Source organism: Ictidomys tridecemlineatus, chromosome 4, assembly GCF_052094955.1.
Source record: "Ictidomys tridecemlineatus isolate mIctTri1 chromosome 4, mIctTri1.hap1, whole genome shotgun sequence".
In the NCBI taxonomy this organism is placed as follows: domain Eukaryota; kingdom Metazoa; phylum Chordata; class Mammalia; order Rodentia; family Sciuridae; genus Ictidomys; species Ictidomys tridecemlineatus.
The window spans coordinates 146,183,956-146,203,374 of NC_135480.1; the positions used below are offsets into that span (position 1 = coordinate 146,183,956).

The following is a 19,419-nucleotide window of genomic DNA, read 5'->3' on the forward strand; positions in this document are numbered from 1 at the left end:
ATATCGAGGCTCACTCAAGACCTACCTAATAAAATCTTTGAGAATGGGGCTTAGCAACTGGTATTACATGCTTCTGAGATGTTTTCTAGGCAACATGCACAGTCCTAGTCCATAGGAGCCTCTTGACCAGGTAAGGAGTCCTTCAGACCAATGTTGTAGAAATATACCCATTAACATTAGAGAAGAGCCAATTTTCAAAAAAAAAAAAATTTTATCAGTTTTCTATTTCCCCCATGAACTAAATTTGAAATACATGATAAATATCTTTAAATGGAGAATGAATGAATGATCAAGATAACTTTTCATTTTATCATGCCATCAGTTAATCTTAACATACTTTTAATGAATTTAACAAATATTTATTGAGCATTTACTATACATAGGGCACTATAAGTTCAGGGTTTTGAAAAGGTTCAGTATAAATGATTTTTTTCTAAGTTTTTAAATATTCTATTAACATGATAATTCTACATTATTTAATTCTGGTTGAATTTCAACTAAATTTTTAGCAATGAAACAGAACATATATTTTCCTGCCTCTTTGCACTCTTTACAAATCACCATAAATATTAAATTATAAAAACATTCTTTCTATTGAAAATAAACAAACCCCTCTGTGTTGAATTCTTTAAAACCTGAACTTTCAGTATTTAAAAGTATTACCCTTCCTTTACCCCCATTTATTTTACAAATGTATGCTCTTGAGTTATGGTGTGTTCTTGATAATGACCTGCACTGCATCAAAGGAAGAAACAGTTTTGGATTTCAAAATTAGTAAGAGGCAAACGATCATTTTAACAGCTTGCAACTCCATGGGCAATCAGAACTAAAGTTGTTAATGATTAGGAAAAGAAAGAAACTCTAATGTTTTAATAGCCGAGTATATGCATGAAACCTGCCACTAACACAGAAAACTTAGAAAATTATTAGGAATCTTCCCCCATGGGGTTACCTATAGCTATTATTTAGGACTTGGACATTTGCAACTCTACTGTAATCATAATATTCTGTCAGAATCTCACAACCAAGGATACTGAAACATTTCACTGAAAGACAAAGAGTAGTGTATGTTTACCATCACATTCAATCAACTGTACCAAGTAGAAGAGTTTTCAATAAACTAAATGAAAAAAAAACTAAATTTGGAAAGTCCTTTCAAAGTAGATGAAATATACACATGCAAAATATTAACTCTACAGGCAGAGTAATTATTATGTTCATAATATATGAAAGTACATGATCACTGATTTGCATAAATAAGTAAAAATAATGACCTGACAATCAGGGCAAGAGGCTACAATTTTCTATGACTAGAAGTTTCTTTTAAACCTCTTTTGAAAAATTGCCCCAGAAAGTCTTTAGATTACCTGATGTATAAAATGAACCAAGTGATATAAACATAAATGGATAAGAAAAAAGTACACTGTGTGAAGAGATTCATTCTTTCAAAACAGTAACTGACTCTTTGATGCCACACTAAAATATACATTTATATTTATCTAAATGACTTCTAATATCAACCTTGCTGATTAATGATAGAATTCTCTCTCTTTAATTCTTGTTGGTAACTTTCAGAGTATGTATCTCTCTTCATTAGTTCTAGGTTTATAATTGAGCAAAGAGAAGAGAAATAATTAAATTTAAATGTATTTTCCTAAAAATACTTTTAGTTGTAGATAGACACAATACCTTTATTTTGTTTATTTAGTTTTTTTATGTGGTGCTGGGGATAGAACCCAGTGCCTCATGCTAGGCAAGTGCTCTCTAAGCCACAACCCAAGGCCTTAAATGTATTAACTGCAGAAGGGAAAGGAGATTGAGGCCCAAGGCTAAAATGAAAATGAATGATCCAGAGGAATGGATTATTCATTAAGTCAGTGTATATTTATAGAGCACTGAAATGCAATGTTGGATGAGGCAGACATGATTCCCTGATCTCATGAACTTCTTTATTGTGTCCTTTTATTTAGTACAGGTAATTTACAGTTAAATATCTAGAAGAATATATTCTTACTACAAATATATATGCATGCCACATTTTTTACCTACAGTTGGTTTGTTATGGTTTAGAAGTGTGCCCCCAAATATTCATGTATTAGACAATGCAAAAATGTCAGAAGTGATTATGAGAGTTTACAACTTCATCAGTAGATTTATCCACATGATAGATTAATGATTTGAATAGACTACTAGGTGTCAACTATAGCCTGGTGGGGCATGGCTGGAGAAACTAGCTCACTGGGGGTGTATTCTTGGTGAATTATATCTTGTCCCTGGCTCCTCATGCTTATGTGTTTCCTCTTTCCTCTCCCTCAAACTTTCCCCTCTCCTTTATATTCTCTCTCTCTCTCTCTCTCTCTCTCTCTCTCTCTCTCTCTCTCTCTCTTTCTCTCTCTCTCCCCCCTTCCTCCCCTCCCTACCTCCCTTCTTCATAGTTGCCATGAGGCGAGCAGTTTTCCTATGCCATGTCCTTCCACCATGATGTTCCATCTCATCTCAGTCCAGTATCCTGTGACCTTGGACAGAATCTCTGAAACTGTGAGATCAAAATAAACCTTTAATTCTCTAAGTTGTTTCTGTCAAGTATTTTGGTCATAGCCATGAGAAGCTGAATAACACATGGCTCTTTCTGTTAAACGGATTCCAGAGTGATACCCCTCCCCAACTTCTTTATTTGGAGAATGACAATCTGGCTCTACCTGATGCCAGGATATAGAAATAAATTTAAAAAAAAGAAAAAGGTATCTGAATCTTTATCTAGGAAAAAAATAAATTAGTGAGCTTTTTGCGTGCAGCCCAAATTAAGTGGACCTAGTTTCTTTCTCAGTAAATAGCAATATAATTGCCAAATGAGATCTTACAGATAAAGTGCTTTACTTTGTATGAACTTAAAGAACATTTTAAGTGTTCAATAAATACTTATCAGGAGAATAGGTTAGTGGTGACTGTTACTATTATTAAACTTTACATGAATTACTATAATTTGAAATTACTGAGTTGTGATTATTTACAATTTTCCTGACTTTAATGGAAAATATGGTCATTTCATCATGGAGTACCACAGTGCACACTGAACATTTTTAAATGCCAAGATTTCTTATTTGTCTCCAAAGCCAAATGCACAGGCACCAGATCATCTCACTAAAGATGCCTGCCACCCTCATTGCCTCAGACCAATTTACTTCCGCTAGATGCTTAGCTCTGTGATGATCCCAGGGAACTCAAGGTCTAGAAAATAATTATAAACTATTAACATTAATCAACGTTGAAAACCACAAGCATAGAGGTATAAAGAAACAGAAGCCAAACTTGTCTAATTGCCAGGCTGCATTTTCCTCCAAAGCACCAGAATATTTCTAAAGATTTTTTCTCTAGTACTTATAATAATGATGATGATAATAATAATACTTCCTTTCTCCTTATATATATACAAATATTCATAGACAAAGCAAAAACAGTTTTGCTATAACATCTTTTCACAGGACCTCTCTTGGCTTCCCCTTCAGAGCCACAAAAGTTCTTTCTTTCACAGAATTCAATTCCTGTGAAGAGACCATGCAAATAGGTAGGAGGTAGCACATTTCATAACTTAACTGAAATACACTCATTAAAATGTGTTTTCTCCTTCCATTTTATGAAAAAAATATTATATGTTTCTGAATAGATTATATTACCTCTTTGACAAGAGAATTGGGTTCTTATCTAGGTTGTTATATGATTTCAGATGTTATTTTCCTTTATGGACTTCCATTTTCTTATCAAGAGGATAGATTGAGGATTGAGAATTTTAGCTCAGTGGTTAAGGGCTTGCCTACCATGCAGGAGACTCTGAGTTTGATCCCTGGCACCACAAAAAAAAAAAAAAAAAAAAGAGAGAGAGAGAGAGAGAGTGGGTTGGACTAGGCCATCTCTTCTTTCAGGGTTCTGGCATTTAGAATCCTGTGCCATCTCTTTTAGATGTGATGCACATATTCTAATGCAACTGACAATTGATATATATATATATATATATATATTTGTTGAAGAAATGATAAATGCAGTTTAATATTTTGAGAATGGCTACTGGAATCAAACACAGACAAGCACATTGTCAAAAACACTTGGCTTCATTCCACTACTTTTGCTACTAGGGTTTGGAAGAATAACTAAAATATAGTGCCAACATTCTTTATGTACTTCTTTTAAATATTAAAAAGAAACTGGAGCAAACATTTTTACTTAGTTTGTAGAGCTGAAAATTACTGATCTCATTTTTGTTCTTTGATAATCTGAATTAATGTTGTCTAAATTAGGGAAAGCAAATTTGTCCATTAGTGAATCTCTTTAAGAACTTAAGATTACCTCCTTTAAATGCAAATATTATTTTTATAAGAGATGTTTTCAACAGAAGCTATTAAAATTATACATTCTTTCTCTTCTTGATTACCCATAATGCCATCAATCTGCAAAGCAGTTTTTACATTGTGTCAGACTAGATTGTAGTCTCTAGAATCTTACTCTAAGGGCTTACCGGAGTGCCTGGGTCCATTTGTTCGCCACTGATTATCAACAAACTACTGTAATGAATAACTCAAAAGTAAGCAGAAGACCCTGTCCACTTATACTTCCTTTGCCAGCTGTCATATTCCATGGTTGCCTATGAATCAAGTGGGCCTTAATCTGCACCTTTATTTTAAGTAAATGGTTTGAGGATGGATATTTCTTTTCAAGTACATGAAACTACAGACTCTGTGTGACATCTGCTTTTCAGTCAGAAGCACTTTCCATTTATTTCCAGACTCATGGCTATGTTCCATGATTTGCGGATAAGTGGAAATTTCCTCTATGATCCTATTAATCTTCAAATAAGATTCTGCATATAAAGGAGCTAAAGATAGTATACAACCATATAAAATAATAATAATTACATCTCTAAAAGTACTTTAATACCAAATCCACTAGAAAAATTTACAAATTAAACACCTGAATTTAATTAACAAAATAATAACTGAATATACTTGAATTTTTTCATTATAAGAACACATGAAACGTGATGGAAGACGTGCCCACATGGATATATTCAATAATCATGAAGTCATTTAAACAATTTGAATATTCTGCCATATTAAATACCAGTACCTGCTATGAAATATTTTAAACCTTTCACATATCACTTGCATTTTAATATAATGTGTAAGTTTCTTCTTATACAAATTTTAATACATTCAATAGAATCATTTCACTTTCAGAATCATCAATTTTTAATTGTTTAAGGCATAAAACAAATGATACAATAAGTTCTTTTTCCATCATTTTAAACAAATATGCTTAACTTCACCCTTACATCCAGATGCAAGGAGAGAAACTCTCTTCTATCCAAGTACTTCTACACAATGAAGTAACTGGGTTCAGTTGAGGCCTACGCAGGTTGTCAGTGAAGAGTCTCCTTCAATGAGACAACTGAAGCTTCCTGCTCGTCTCAATAAAGAAATCTGTGCAATTGACAACGCTAATGCAATCATTCATCAAGACAGAATTTCAAGAGCAACCATCTATAATACAAAACTTGCATCATCAAAAACACAAATGAATCAAAAGAGGGTTCAGTACCTAACACTCTTATTTCACAAAAAAAGCATATGATATAAGAAATTCAAGTTGGTAGAATTTATTAATGTTATTGAGAATTTTATATCACTTCCTAAATACATACATATTGCATCTGTTTCTAAAAGCAGTTATGGAGGTGCAGAGGTTTTCATAGCTCCTTAATTTTGATAGCTCTGGAATCTGTTTCATAGGAAACCTTAGAAACTGTAGCTCCTACTTGAGTATTTTAGGCTTTTTATAAAAAATGTTCTATGAAAACCTACATTTTCTTGAAAGCTTGGTAGATTACCTTGTAGTTAAATCATATGAAGAAGTAGGTTTTAACTCTCTTAGGTATAATTTAACAAGGTTTTGCTCATAATTATTTTGAGTATGTTACTTTTGAATCAAGCTTTTTTCTTTTTTTTTTATTTCACTATAGCCACAATGTGTAATGTTGCTATGCATGAGGGTAGAGATCACATCAGCAAGTAAGAGCTGTAGCTGCTGCTACTAGTAAATAAGAGAAAAATTATAATCCAAGACAATAAGTAACAGTTTATTATAACTCATTCAAACCCTGTCTTCAACTATATAAGGTACTACTCTATGATTCATTCTGTTAATTGTTTGGACTCCTTCTTAATATATTTCATTTGCTATATTTCAAAAAATAAGAATCCACAATTAAAAACAAAATTGAGAATTTATGAATTAAAAATCTAAAACTCTTGAGATACTTCTTTATAAAGCAAATCTTGAACTGAGTCTGCAGGCTGGAATACATACACTGCAAATTATCACTGTGTTTAAAACCACTTAACAAGTATCCTTACCTCCAGTCTCTTCCCATTAAATATGTCTTGCCCCAAATCAAAAAGTCATCACTCTAGAAAAAATCAAAGTTCAATTGTTTCGCTTCAAAGCCTTAAAAAGCTTCAAAGCTATGTTCTGTACAAAGAACAAACTTATTAGCTTCATATACAACTATATCCCTTAATATATGATCCAAACTGCTTTCTAAACTGCATCTCCCAGTAAGCTATTCTGTCATCTCTTCAATGTTCCTTTTGCAATACCAAACTCACTAAATCATGGGCCATTTACTAAAGACATCATAGATATTATCCCTAGGTGATTTTGTTTACTTGTTCCTTCTGCCTGAATATTCCTTTTTTTTTTTCTGACTTTTCTTGGTCTCTCTCTACTGAAGAGCACTTCTCTATGAAATTTCCCAATCCTCACTCTCCAGAGTTTCCTGAAAATTACTTTGTAATTTATAGTTTCTTGACCAAAGTTGTATTTTAACATGTCTCAGACTGCTTTTGCCCTCCCGATTTTCCCATACATCTCTACTTTTAATGTTTTAACCTAAGGTAGAAACTGTGTCTTATCCTCTGCATGCAGTGCCTAGCACACAAAAGAGATTCAATGTTTGCTGATTAAATAGATGAAGGACTACTGTGTGATACATTCATTCTTTTTCTACCAGTGTCTTAGAGTTAGTGCTTCTTACTAAACTAGTATGGATGCGGAGAACTAGCCAAGTCAACTAGATTAATGGATTAGGATTTAAGCAGAGACCTCCTTTTTTTCTACTGAATACTATATGTTAGATTGAAATAAAAAATAATAATTACAGGTATGGCTGAGTGATGCTGGTAAAAGGAGGAAGGTTTCTTTTTTCTTTGTTTTTCTAAATTTTGATATTAGGCACATGGGACTGACTAGAAAGTCCTTGGCTAAGAAACAGAATTATAGGCTTGTGCAAATAAATCATTTCTGGGATTCATCTGTAAAGCAGGGTTGCCAATGCTTTGATTGTCAAAAGGTTATGGGACCAGACTAGACTGAGGTATTTTTCACTCCTAAGATATATTATCCTATTATCCATCCAGTCATCCATTCATGAATGCTTCATATCTCTTATGACTCCAATATCTGCAATCCTATATTAATAAAAGTTGGACTCAAAGAAAGTGTTAAAGTCCCAAACATTCTGCAAGACTTCATACTTAGTCAAAAGGAATGATATGCAGAACAGCAAATCAGAAGCTCATGATAATGAAACAAATTCTCCTGCTACTATTTGCTTAGGTGTGCTTCTGTGTTTTAGGTTTCACTTCCCTGTCTGAATAGTTTCGGAGGATTGGATGTTACACTTAACTTAAAAAGGGCCAAAAGGATGAAAGAATAAATATTTTCTTTAAATGTGAAAAACAGGAACATTAAAATTCTAGAACATTTAAAAGTTATCTATAGTGAAAGTTTGTCAACAGCAGTCACATTCATATGCACTTAGGTATTTGTTCTGTTCAGAAAAAAGTGACCTAAGCAACTTAGAAATATATAGCTTTGACATATCAGTGATAACTCCAGAGTCTACCTTTGCTTCTGTTGCATGGGTTGTTGTCTCATAGCCATATACTGCATATCTTCTTGCAGACGATTTAGAGGAGAATCTGGCTTGACACGAATTCCATAGTAATGGTACTTGGAGTTTCCTCTTTATAAAAGAACAACATTGGAAACACAAAGTCAAACCAGTATCAACCACAGAGAATGTCCATTTAATTTCACATTTTGAAAAATCAGGTAAAAGCAGCATACTAATCTTATATATTTTTTATTTATCTTTTCCTGATACCTATTATGTTTTTATAGTAAGAACATCTGAAGAATCAAAATAAGATTCTGAGTCAATCAGTTCAAGACCCTAAGATAAGTATTTTGTTTTCAAATTAATATTTTAAATGTAATTTAATGTGGGAAAACAATTTTGGCCAACAAAAATTCATTAACAGGATAAAGGACTTACATTAAATATGAATTTGTAAGTGGAAAATTGAGAACAAAGAAAAATTCTACAGACTTGGACAAGTTCAACATTTTTCTCTTTATCATAGGAATGATGAAATAAGATAAATTTATTATAGGATGTTGTAGTGAAACATATTAGTATTTTGAAACTTAAAACAAGATGATATTTTTTATTTTGAAACACATTTTATTAGTCTCTGTTTTTATGAATTTATATCAGTTTTGTAGGTTGAATAAGATATATCACAACAGACATGGGAAAATTTTTCTGTGAAAATGGCAAATTCCCACCTGGAATAAAAATGTCACAATTTTCCCATGTTCATGAGAAAGACCATGTTTGCTATTAGAAATGACAAGTTTTGCTCTGAATGGAATTTGCAAATTCTTGCAAAAATAACATTTTAAATATGTAAATTCTTGCAAAGAGAAAATAGTTTTTCACAAGTCTATATATAGCAAGACATCAGTGCTCTTTCCAATTTTTTCTTTCATTTAGAAAAAGAAATGCAAGAGGAATGTGGATTAAATAGTTTTTATAAAAATAGAGTAGAATTTTACTTCCAAGATTAACATATATTATATGAACACTATACATTTGAAGACATTAAAATCATATTACATAAATAATACTGTTAATTTTTTAAAAAGTCATTTGAATATATGTACTCTTTCAGCAAAATAAAAATGAAAATTTAATGCCTACAAAGTCTAATCACTTGCAGAGATTAGATCTTGCTCTCCAAAGTCCAAAGACAGAGCTAAAAATACAAACAAGAAATATCACAAACACAATTTGTAGTGTTTTTCATACAAACTGAAGGATAGCAGATAGTATAGGTAAGGATATAGTATAGGTATGGGTAGAAAGCAAGTAGCATAGGCAGGGGTAAAAGGCATTAATCATGGGGAAAAACTAAAAAGTAAAATGATGTTTCTCTTGAAGTATCTAGTTCTTTTTCAGTTTTCTACATATCATCATTTTGCTTGGGTTGGGAGGGAGTGGAAGTTCTTTTTATTCACTGGAAAGGGTTTGGAGAGTAAAGTATATCCATAGTCAGTTTTGCTCAAATTTGATTTGGAGAAGGGATCTAAAAAACAGTACCTTTTATTCACCTTTATTTAAAAATACAGTGATTTCATTTATTTGTTGTTTACTTAGACCCCCAAACTTAAGAAAAGATGTAGTCTGGTTCTAATAATTTCAACAGATAATACTACTGATACATAACATTCCTGGCATAAAGTTCACTTTTTTTCTTTTTAAAAATATCTGATTTTGGAGCTGGGGTTGTGGCTCAGCGGTAGAACACTTGCCTCTCACATGTGAGACCCTGGGTTCGATCCTCAAGACCACATAAAAATAAATAAACAAAATAAAGATATTGTGCCCATGTATAACTAAAAAAATTTAAAAAAAATATCTGATTTAGTTTGCCTCATGATTTATATTGATTTACTTCTTGGATTAGGAGTAGAAAGTAAATATCATAGTAGAATGAATCTCTGGGACTTTACCTACCACTAATACTGTCAATTTTCCTACATTATAGTTCTCTCTCTTTATAACACCTCATTTGTTTAAGCATAGTATTTATTTTCTCATTCTTCTAGGCTTTGCATTCTAACTCAATTGCAAACACAGAATACAATTTTAAAAGGAACAGGAGACATAATTGTTGGGGATTGGGGGAACATTAGAAGTAAAAGCTGAAATATTGTAAAATGTACTTAGAGAATATGGATTCTACTCATTCACAAACCCAAACAACCCCAATTTTATCCCTTTCTATTATTAAAGATGTTTCAAGGTTTGAATGGAGCCTCAAAATAGGGCCCATTGAAATCCTTTTCAGTAACAAAAGTAGCACAACAATACAGCTATTAGAATGTTGAATAAAGCCCAGAGTTTCAAAATATTGGCACAGTATATGTAACTACTGAGCTATCAGTTCAGAAATAGAGGGTTAGGTCCCCAAATAATGATTTTCCTCATTTTGGTTTAAAAAAAAATACTAAAGAAACAAAAAGCTTTTTTCAAGGGAATGAAAACTGGTTCCTTTAGTCTGAAGAGATAATCATGTTCTGTAGTTTAAAATATACTACTATTTTGAAGTATAGATAGAAGAAAATATATTTATGCGAGAACTGAACCTCCAGCAATCTAAAAGCCATACTATTACTTAAAAGTTGTGTACAATGAATCAAAGAGCTTTCTGCTGTCATGCATAACTGATTAGAACTAATAAAAAATAAATTAAAAAAAACGACATCATGGAATAATTCAGAATTCAAATGCATACAGACCTATAAATATTATAAAACTGACAAAGTGCCAGGGTTCAGGACATACTATCCCAAAATATGTACTTTGGCAGGAGAAAACAGCAGAAACAGGCCATAGAAAGTAGAACGAATTCTCCGTGAAGTGGAACATAAAAACTAGATGACCTTCCCATAGGTCATAAGACCCGCTTTGGTACTAATATATAATGAAGTTAATTACTAAGGTACTTTTTATTTTACTAAACTCTTTATTTTGGTAAATTCTTTACCAAAAAAAAACCTCTGAGGTTATTATTTATAAGTAATTAAAGGTACATCACCTAAAGTTATACAGTGTAGCATCTCTATGTTGAATATTTTTATATAATTTCTATAAGTTTAAAAAGTCAAAAACACCCAAATCCTTCTGCCTAAATATTTGTTTCCATTATGTAGAAATTATGGAAAGACAAAAACAAACTCCACAGTTCTAAGTATTCTTTTCATCATCTTTTATTAGTAAAAATAGTCATTAATTTTCAAATGAAGGAAAACAGAAACTGAAAAGTGCTTCTTTCATTATTGGCTTCTATACAATTGAACTATACCATGTTCTAACTTCTACACATGATAATTTCATGATTAAGAGCAGAGAAAACAAATAAATAAAAGGAAAATAAAAGGTAAAATAGGATCTATGTCATCACAGAGGACTTCAAATGCCTATATTTTGCAAATTTACCAAATGACTTTTAATTGCTCCTAGCTTCATGAAATGAAGTAAAAACCCAGCTTTAATTTTTTCTCTACTCAAATAAGGTTATTATAAAGATAATTAAATATAATTTTGTAAAAATCAGGAGATAGTCTCCTATTTACAATGTCAAACACTAAACCTTCAGTGTTTTTTAAAAAAGTGACACATATTGATTTTTAAAATATCATGTGCAAGTCTTGCATTAACAGTTAATGTTTTTCTTTTTTTCTTTTGGTACCAGGAATGGAACCCAGGGGCACTTAATCACTGAGCTACATTCTCAGCTCATTTAATTTTTTATTTTGAGATAGGGTCTTGCTAAGTTGCTTAGGGCCTCTCTAAATTGCTGAGGCTGGCTTTGTACTTGGTGATCCTCCTACCTCACCCTCCTGAGTCAGTTAATTTCTATGTAGGCTGAAAATCAAATATTCTCAAAGCTTTGCTCACTCAGTGTTTAGGACAGCATATCATTCTGGCTTGGTAGTATTCAGTGACTTTCCTTTTCTTATTCTATATTTTTCCCTTATGTATTCCTGTAATCAAGTACTTTTGCTCAAACAATTCACAAAACTGCTGTAATTTGAAAAGGGGAAGTACTTTATTTTTCAGTACTAACCTAGTGCCCAATCTCCTGGTTCGCAGCCCCATAAAAATTGACCTTATTAGTTTTCCAAAAGAGGCAGCATTAACAGGGTCCAGTTTGTGTTCTTGACAGTGTCGAAGGTAGTGGTTATACAGAGTGCTTCTGGGAAGGCTCACTCCTTCTGCTGTCTCATAATTGTCCAACAGCCACTGGAGCTAGTAGAAATAAGACACAGCAAACAGAGAAGTCATACAGTTTGTAAAATTTCTCCAGTCCACTGCAAACACAATATGCAAAAATACTTGAAAGTTCTTCATTAAATCTAAGAGTAAACTGCTAAAATTCAGAGACTGAAGAGATCCGGCTTTAAAAACCTCCAGAAACAGTGTAAATAGCTGAACATCATTTTTCATCTTAGACAATATCCTTTTCTTCACAGAGTCAAGCACATATAGAGACATAAGTTTTTCCTGTATTACTTGTAATTCTGAAGACAAATATTTCTTCAGAAAATTCAAACAATCTAGTTAATCAGTCATAAATAAAATTTCTAATTGTTATAGAAAAAAACACATTACTAAGTCTGCTAGCATGGTACCTAATGTGTCTTTCATGTAGGTTTCTTATAATACATGAACAGCAAACTGCTTTGTATGAGGTTTTATATTAAGAGTCTATTCACTTTTAGAGAATTATAATTTACTTATCTCAAGGTACCACTGGATAATAAAATAATAACATTGTATAATGGGATGAATTCTGAAAACAGAAAGGACAAAATTCACTCATTCTTTCCCAAAAGGGAAAGAAACTCATGAGACATTGGCAAAGAACTTATATAAAATGAAAGAAAAATTGGTTTTATAATTATGAGTATTTCTATCTCGATGTGTTTTTTCATAATTTTAGAAGGCACATGGCAATGACATGTAGTAAAGCAATATTTTCAACCTATAGTTAACATTTTAAAGTTGCATTATCCTGTATTTTTTGAAAATAACTTTAAAGTATAGAATTTAGAATTAGAATTTTTAGAAAATTTTATCCAGTAACATATTATTGCATTCAACTTCAGCAAAATTAAATTTTTCATTTGTTTATTTACTTTCTTACAAAAGGAGAAGTAAAATAGACTTAAAGAATTTTTCTTAAAGTCATACATTTTCTTGATGCTTGAGCACGGTTTCAAACTCAAGTTTCCTAAATACACTAGAACAACAGTTCCACAAAAGCAGCAAATATTTCATATTACTTGTCTCAAAAAAATTTCCATGACATATATAAGAGGTAAAATAAACAATTAATATTTAGAATGAAATATCATTTAAATTAAAATTATGGAAACAAAATAATTCATTTATTTAGCACCAATGACAACCCAAACAATGTGGTAGGCATCCACTGATAAAAAGATGAATTTAATCTCACTTCTTCTGTAGAAATTAGAGTCAAATGTTATAAATGATGAAATGGACATTTAAATAAGTTAAAGCATTTCTCCATTTTGCTTACATATTTTAAGATCTGTGGTTAAAACGAGAACTTGAACTTTCAGATTTTTAAGAAAAAATTATTTTAAATATTTTCAGTATTGCTTTTAACCATGACAATTAATTGAATTTTTCAGAATCATGTTAATTGCAAATATTGCGCTTATGTAATTAAATGTCATTAAACCCATATTAACTGTTGGCTTAGAAAATGTAGCCACTGAGCTTACAGAGCAGATCACTTTAAAAAATAAAATTTGTATTCTATTCAGAAAGACTTCCAGTTCTTTATGGAACACATATGCATATGAATATGTACACTTAAACATATGTATTAGTTCTGTAATGTATACAACCCTCCAATGTAAAACTCTGAAAAGATTATACAAGATAAATTTTCATGTTTCTATTGACAGAAAAATATTCCAAGTTAAAAAGAATTCTTTTCATATGAATCATCTATAACCATAACATCAACAAATCTTCCAGGGTCATTTAAACATGATTTTTGAGTATTCTAAACAACATATAAAATAGGTTCACTATACGTATTCATTTAGTGTAAAAGATAGGAGGTAATCTGATTAGAAGATTAAAGTTATTAAGGCTTGAACAAAAATTCTGTCTATAAGAGTGGGCTAGCATGCCTCTTGGTTTTTTGTTTGTTTGTTTTTGTTGTTGTTGTTTTGTTTTTTGTTTTTAAGAGTTTGTTAATTATGAACCCAACTGAGGGAGACTACAAAAATGAAGTAATACAAACCTAACTCATATATTTCATCCACATGCTTCATTAAAATGATTAGGACTTGAAAGCATGTTGGTGCTAGAGCAGCCCTACTGAACAATATTGCCTAAAAGTGCTCTAATTTTGTATCCATATACTCCATAGAGCAAGGTGACTGTTTTCTGTTAGTACTCTTAACATATTAAAACATGCAAATATTTTTTGAAAAATAGCAATATTTTTTGAATAAACTAACCAAGTTCCCACATCCAAAAGCATGTAATATACAATCTATGTAAGTTAAAAATGTGAAAATACCTTTTTATGTAATAATGTTGTCAAAGACGCAACAGTACGATTAGGAAAGAGTTAAGAAATCAGAATTCTTTTCCTTGCTAATGAATAGATAGTTGACAAATATGTAACCAATCTTAGTTTGAGAGTTTTTTTCAGAAATAGTTAATTTTACAATATGAATATACTTTTTATAACCAAGTTGTAAAATAACTTAGATTTATAAAAATAGATCTAATGTAAATAATTTTAATTTGATATAAAGTAACAAATTATTTTCTTAAATACAAATAAAAATGTTTCAAACTGCCTTAATTGTATACTAGTCTTCTTGTAACATTTAATTACTTAAAAACAAAGACAAATATCTGAATCAGATCTTATTAATTTCTCATAATTATCATAATTATTTTGCAGATAAAAATTTTTATGAAATTGAAAACAAAATGAATAATAAATTATTTGAAGAGTACTTCCATAAACTGCTTTTTTCCTTTTTTTTTTCCTTTTAGTTGTAGATGGACACAATACCTTTATTTTATTTGTTTTTATTTTTATGTGGTGCCGGGAATCGAACCCAGTGCCTCACGCATGCTAGGCAAGCTCTCTACTACTGAGCCACAACACCAGCCCCATAAATTGCTTTCTATAAAAGAAGAAACTAGTGCAAACATTAAAGTTCAATATAGAAAATTTTGAGTTCAATGTTTGGTTTCTGTGTGTGTGTGTGTGTGTGTGTGTGTGTGTGTGTGTGTGTGTGAGAATATCTGAGTTAATCAGACCAATATTAATCAAATAAAAACTTCTCACAGAGATAGTGAGATAATTATAGCAAAAGTTGGCATAAACTACTTAGAAGCCTAAATTATATTACTCATATCTCAAATGAATGACTCAGAGAAAATGAAGCATTCATTGGATTGGCTATGCAGCATTCTGAAATGTTGAAGCAAGTCAAAATATCTGGGGTATTCTGTAAACTGATTGTTCTTACATACCTTATATTCTTAAAAGTTCTTTTCCTAAACCAGTTTTTAAAATCTGAGTTTGATTTATCTAAGATAATCTAGACTAGCTGGTATGAAAAGTTTCATGTGAATAGGTATTTTGATGACTATAACTCTAATAGTGGCAAAACTACATTTTTTTTCCTAATCCATTTTTTCAAATGGAAGAATTACATTCCTTGCCAGAAACCTAGAGAGCACTTTGAAGAAGCAGAAAGATAAACACTCTGCAAGGATAGAGGTGGTTCTTCTGCAGCCCTGTGGGTTCCAGCTAGAAATCCTGCCAACCACTCTACCAGCTGCTGGGAGAGGAGTAATCTCTTAGAAACTCATTGTGTACACAGAAACTGATTTGGAATTTAACAGATAAGACTTTGATATATAGTTGGGGATTATAATCTGAATTCTATATACCAGTAATTAACTTTCAGGTTTTGAAAGAGTGATGAAATTAAATAACAAACCTTGAGTATAAAATATAGTATTAGAAAGCATCCCAATAATTTTATATATATAATAATTATCCCAATAATTCTTATTATTGGAGAAACTTAGCAGTCAAGTTTTTGTGTAAATTTAAATTTAACCTGAAGGCATGTGCTCCACATGCTACTCATGGGAAGTTAATGCCTTTTATATGATACATTGTTCCTGTAGTTTTCTCTTTAACAAAATGCATTTGGACCTTAGAATTCTGTGCTCTTAAACATTTAGTAATTTAGAACTAAATGGTTACCATTTCTTTTACTCTTTTGTAAAATGTCTTGCAAATGCTTACATTTATGATGTTAAAAGCCCATAAAATATGGAAAATTTTAAACTTTATCTTTAAAATCTGATTATTCTACTAATGAACTAAAATATACTTGTTCTAGGGTAGAAACCAAGAAAGTGGGATCTTTCAGCCCTTGCATTAATTTATTTTGATCAGGGCATCCTAAAGAAGATGAACAGTTCCTATTTATCCTAAAGGGAAATACTGTTTGACAAATAAAAATAAATAAATATTGCATTACCCATTTAACATCTAAATGTAACATTTGGCATTTTATCCCAGATGGATTTTTTATCCCAGATTATCCATTAGGATTTACTTTAGGTTCAATTCAATGATGAAATTCATCGGAAATGACTTATTTCCATAATAATTTATATTTATAATATAGCAAAGTCAAGAGATAATAAGTAAAAAACAATGTTTTGCTTTGAATTGAATGTTTTGGTAGCTAAACCCATCAAACTTGTGAAATAATTATTTGATAGAAAGTGAAAAAATATAAAATAAATGCAGCTTTTAATATGCTTTAAATGAAATTTTTTAAATATATATTTCAGAACATAATGTGAAAGTTAGAAACAATGAATATTTGTGACTTCAAGTTTATAATCTATCCTAAATTGGATGCAATATTTCTATTAAATACTAATTTATATTTATTATAAGTTGGAGTATAAAATAAACTTTAGTCTGCAATTTAAAGAGTTAGATATTCTATTTTTATTTAGTCAAATTATATATCCTTTATTGGTAGCACTTTCACATACAAAAAATTAGAAATTAATTAGAAATAAAAATATTTAAATAAATATTGTACAAAGAGAATTCTATAAAGCCAAATAAAAAGAACCATTCTAAAATATAAGGAGACAAATAATGTCACTATTAACTGCAACATTTTAAAGGTTGGATTATTTAAAGAAAAAAAAGTTGTCTACACTTAAAGACTTCGCATAGAAAAATGATAGAGTGACCACATATTTTTTTTTAGTATATCAGAAGAGGCCACCCTCTATCAACAATGCTCACACATATGCTTACTGAAGAACGCTTAGAAAACAATGCATATGAGTCTCCAAATAAACATAGGACTATCAGTCATTCTAGAACACTAAAGGTAAGATAAGGTCTGTTCCCCTCTATTATTTCTAGTATTCATTCGTTTGGCAAGTATTTAATGAGCATTCATGATGTCTAGTACTGGTCTAGGTGCACAGTCTGTCTTGGTAGACAAAATATACAAAATCCTTAGTCCCTTAGAACTTTCTCTTGCCAACAAACATTTACTGACATTCTATAAAACACCAGTACTGAAATAACTGCCATCATGTTAATATTGTTAGTAGAATAAGTCACTGCACATAGTACAACTGTACTCATCACATTAGTATACAAAATGAATAGGTTATATGTGCGTTTCATCAATGTGATAATAGTATAATATTAAAAACAGATCAGCAGTATAAACACTCAAGAATACGCTAAAAATGGGATATAAAATTTCATGTCCCACCCATCTCCTAATGTGTGGAAAGAAAGGTGAAAAGCAAAGCAAACTATCAGGATTCACTGAATTTGCTCCTACTAAGACTCTTCTAATTACTGTGAATAATCAAATGTATAAAGAAAAAATAGGAAATCCTTTGTACTCCATATCCCGAAATAGAATGAGAAGACTTCTCAGTTCAAGAGTCATGATTCGCACTTTTCTTTAGATACTAGTAAATATGGGATATATATTAGTGATAATTTCCTACAAATTTTTTCTTAATTAATACTTTTTAGAAACTGAGAAATTGAAGACTTCATCATGGTTAAGTTGAACTCATGTCCACCTTAAAGAATCACGCAAACCTCAAATAATTCTATATTATATCCTATTAGTGAAGAATAAAGAACATCATTGGACATTTAATATATTAACAATATTTTAAAATAATTTTCCAATGAAAAAAATTTCTATACAACAGAAAAATCACCAAAAAGTTCACAGAATCTAAAACATTCTTTCCAAGATTAACTAGCATGCAGATTACTTCAGCTGTTTGGATAAATCTAATAAAAATCAGGAGCATGTTAACTTTCCAAGGACAAAAAGACAACAGGATCTTTTTCTATGTTCAGGGAGAAACTAACTGCATTGGTTAACAAAAGCACTGATCCTGTTTCTACTGTTAACAAACCATCTGTAGAATCCATTTGTATCTCTAAAGACTTAATGATAAATATGGTTTTGAATGAACTTCACTATACTTCAGGTGTGATACAAATGAATCAGGCTAGCTAGGCAAAGATTATCATTACATTAGTGACACTTGTGCTGGCTCCTATCTAAATACAGAAATGCCTTGGGCAGTTAAAGTATGGAAGATTTGCCATACTATATAATAAAAAAATATGATGCCATCGATTAATAAATAGTTGTCCACTGTTTATATGGCTTAATTCACACTTATTAACACAAACTATTAGTTCACAGATTCAACAAGATAAAAATAATTTTTGAAAACTACAATATATTTTAAAAGTCCCAAACAAATTAAAAAATAAATAAAAACATCTTTATACCTATATTATTGTTCATTAAAATACTAATTGTGTTAGGTAATTAAAGTTTAGAGTTAAAATTAAGCACATCATATATTTTAATATACTATGTTTCTAATAAAAGCGAAACATTAATTGAATATTAAATAAGCACAACACAACTAGATGTCTAAAAGTTGAAAAAGGAACAACTGGAAACTTCAGGGTTTTTGTTATTTTTTCTAATGTTCTTGGAACATTTCTGACTCAAAGAAACAGTTTCATTTCACTTGCCATTTTCTAAAGACAAATACCAGTTGGTCATCACCCCTCCCCTCATATGCACAGCCTAAAAGAATATAGTTAATTAGCCTTTAACACAACTACACACTCATGATACTATAGCAGGGATATATTTATAAAATACATAAAAGAGCACAAATTTAGAGAAAGGGGAAAATAATACTTTTTAAACTATTTCAGAAACACCAAAATATATGCTATAATTTCCATCAATATTACAGGCATCTTCCAAGTTGGCTAACTTGTTTTTGTTTGCCAGGAAACTTTCCCTTGAAGAAGAAACAAGACAAAATACCCCATCTAA

General features: G+C 30.9%; 1 protein-coding gene across 12 annotated transcripts in view; it reads right to left on the bottom strand.

The window, feature by feature from the left end:
• The window catches only part of Rfx3 (regulatory factor X3), a 300,010-nt gene that overhangs the window by 64,939 nt on the left and 215,652 nt on the right, over positions 1-19,419 (bottom strand). For all 12 annotated transcript variants that reach the window (XR_013438109.1, XR_013438110.1, XM_040285704.2 and 9 more), the window contains 2 exons: positions 12,027-12,208; positions 7,955-8,074 (listed from right to left, as the gene is read on the bottom strand). Coding sequence is in view for 10 of the 12 variants with exons in the window: in XM_040285704.2 (XP_040141638.1) it covers positions 7,955-8,074; positions 12,027-12,208 (302 nt within the window). In the remaining 2 variants the exon portion in view is untranslated. The remainder of the gene's footprint in view (positions 1-7,954; positions 8,075-12,026; positions 12,209-19,419) is intronic.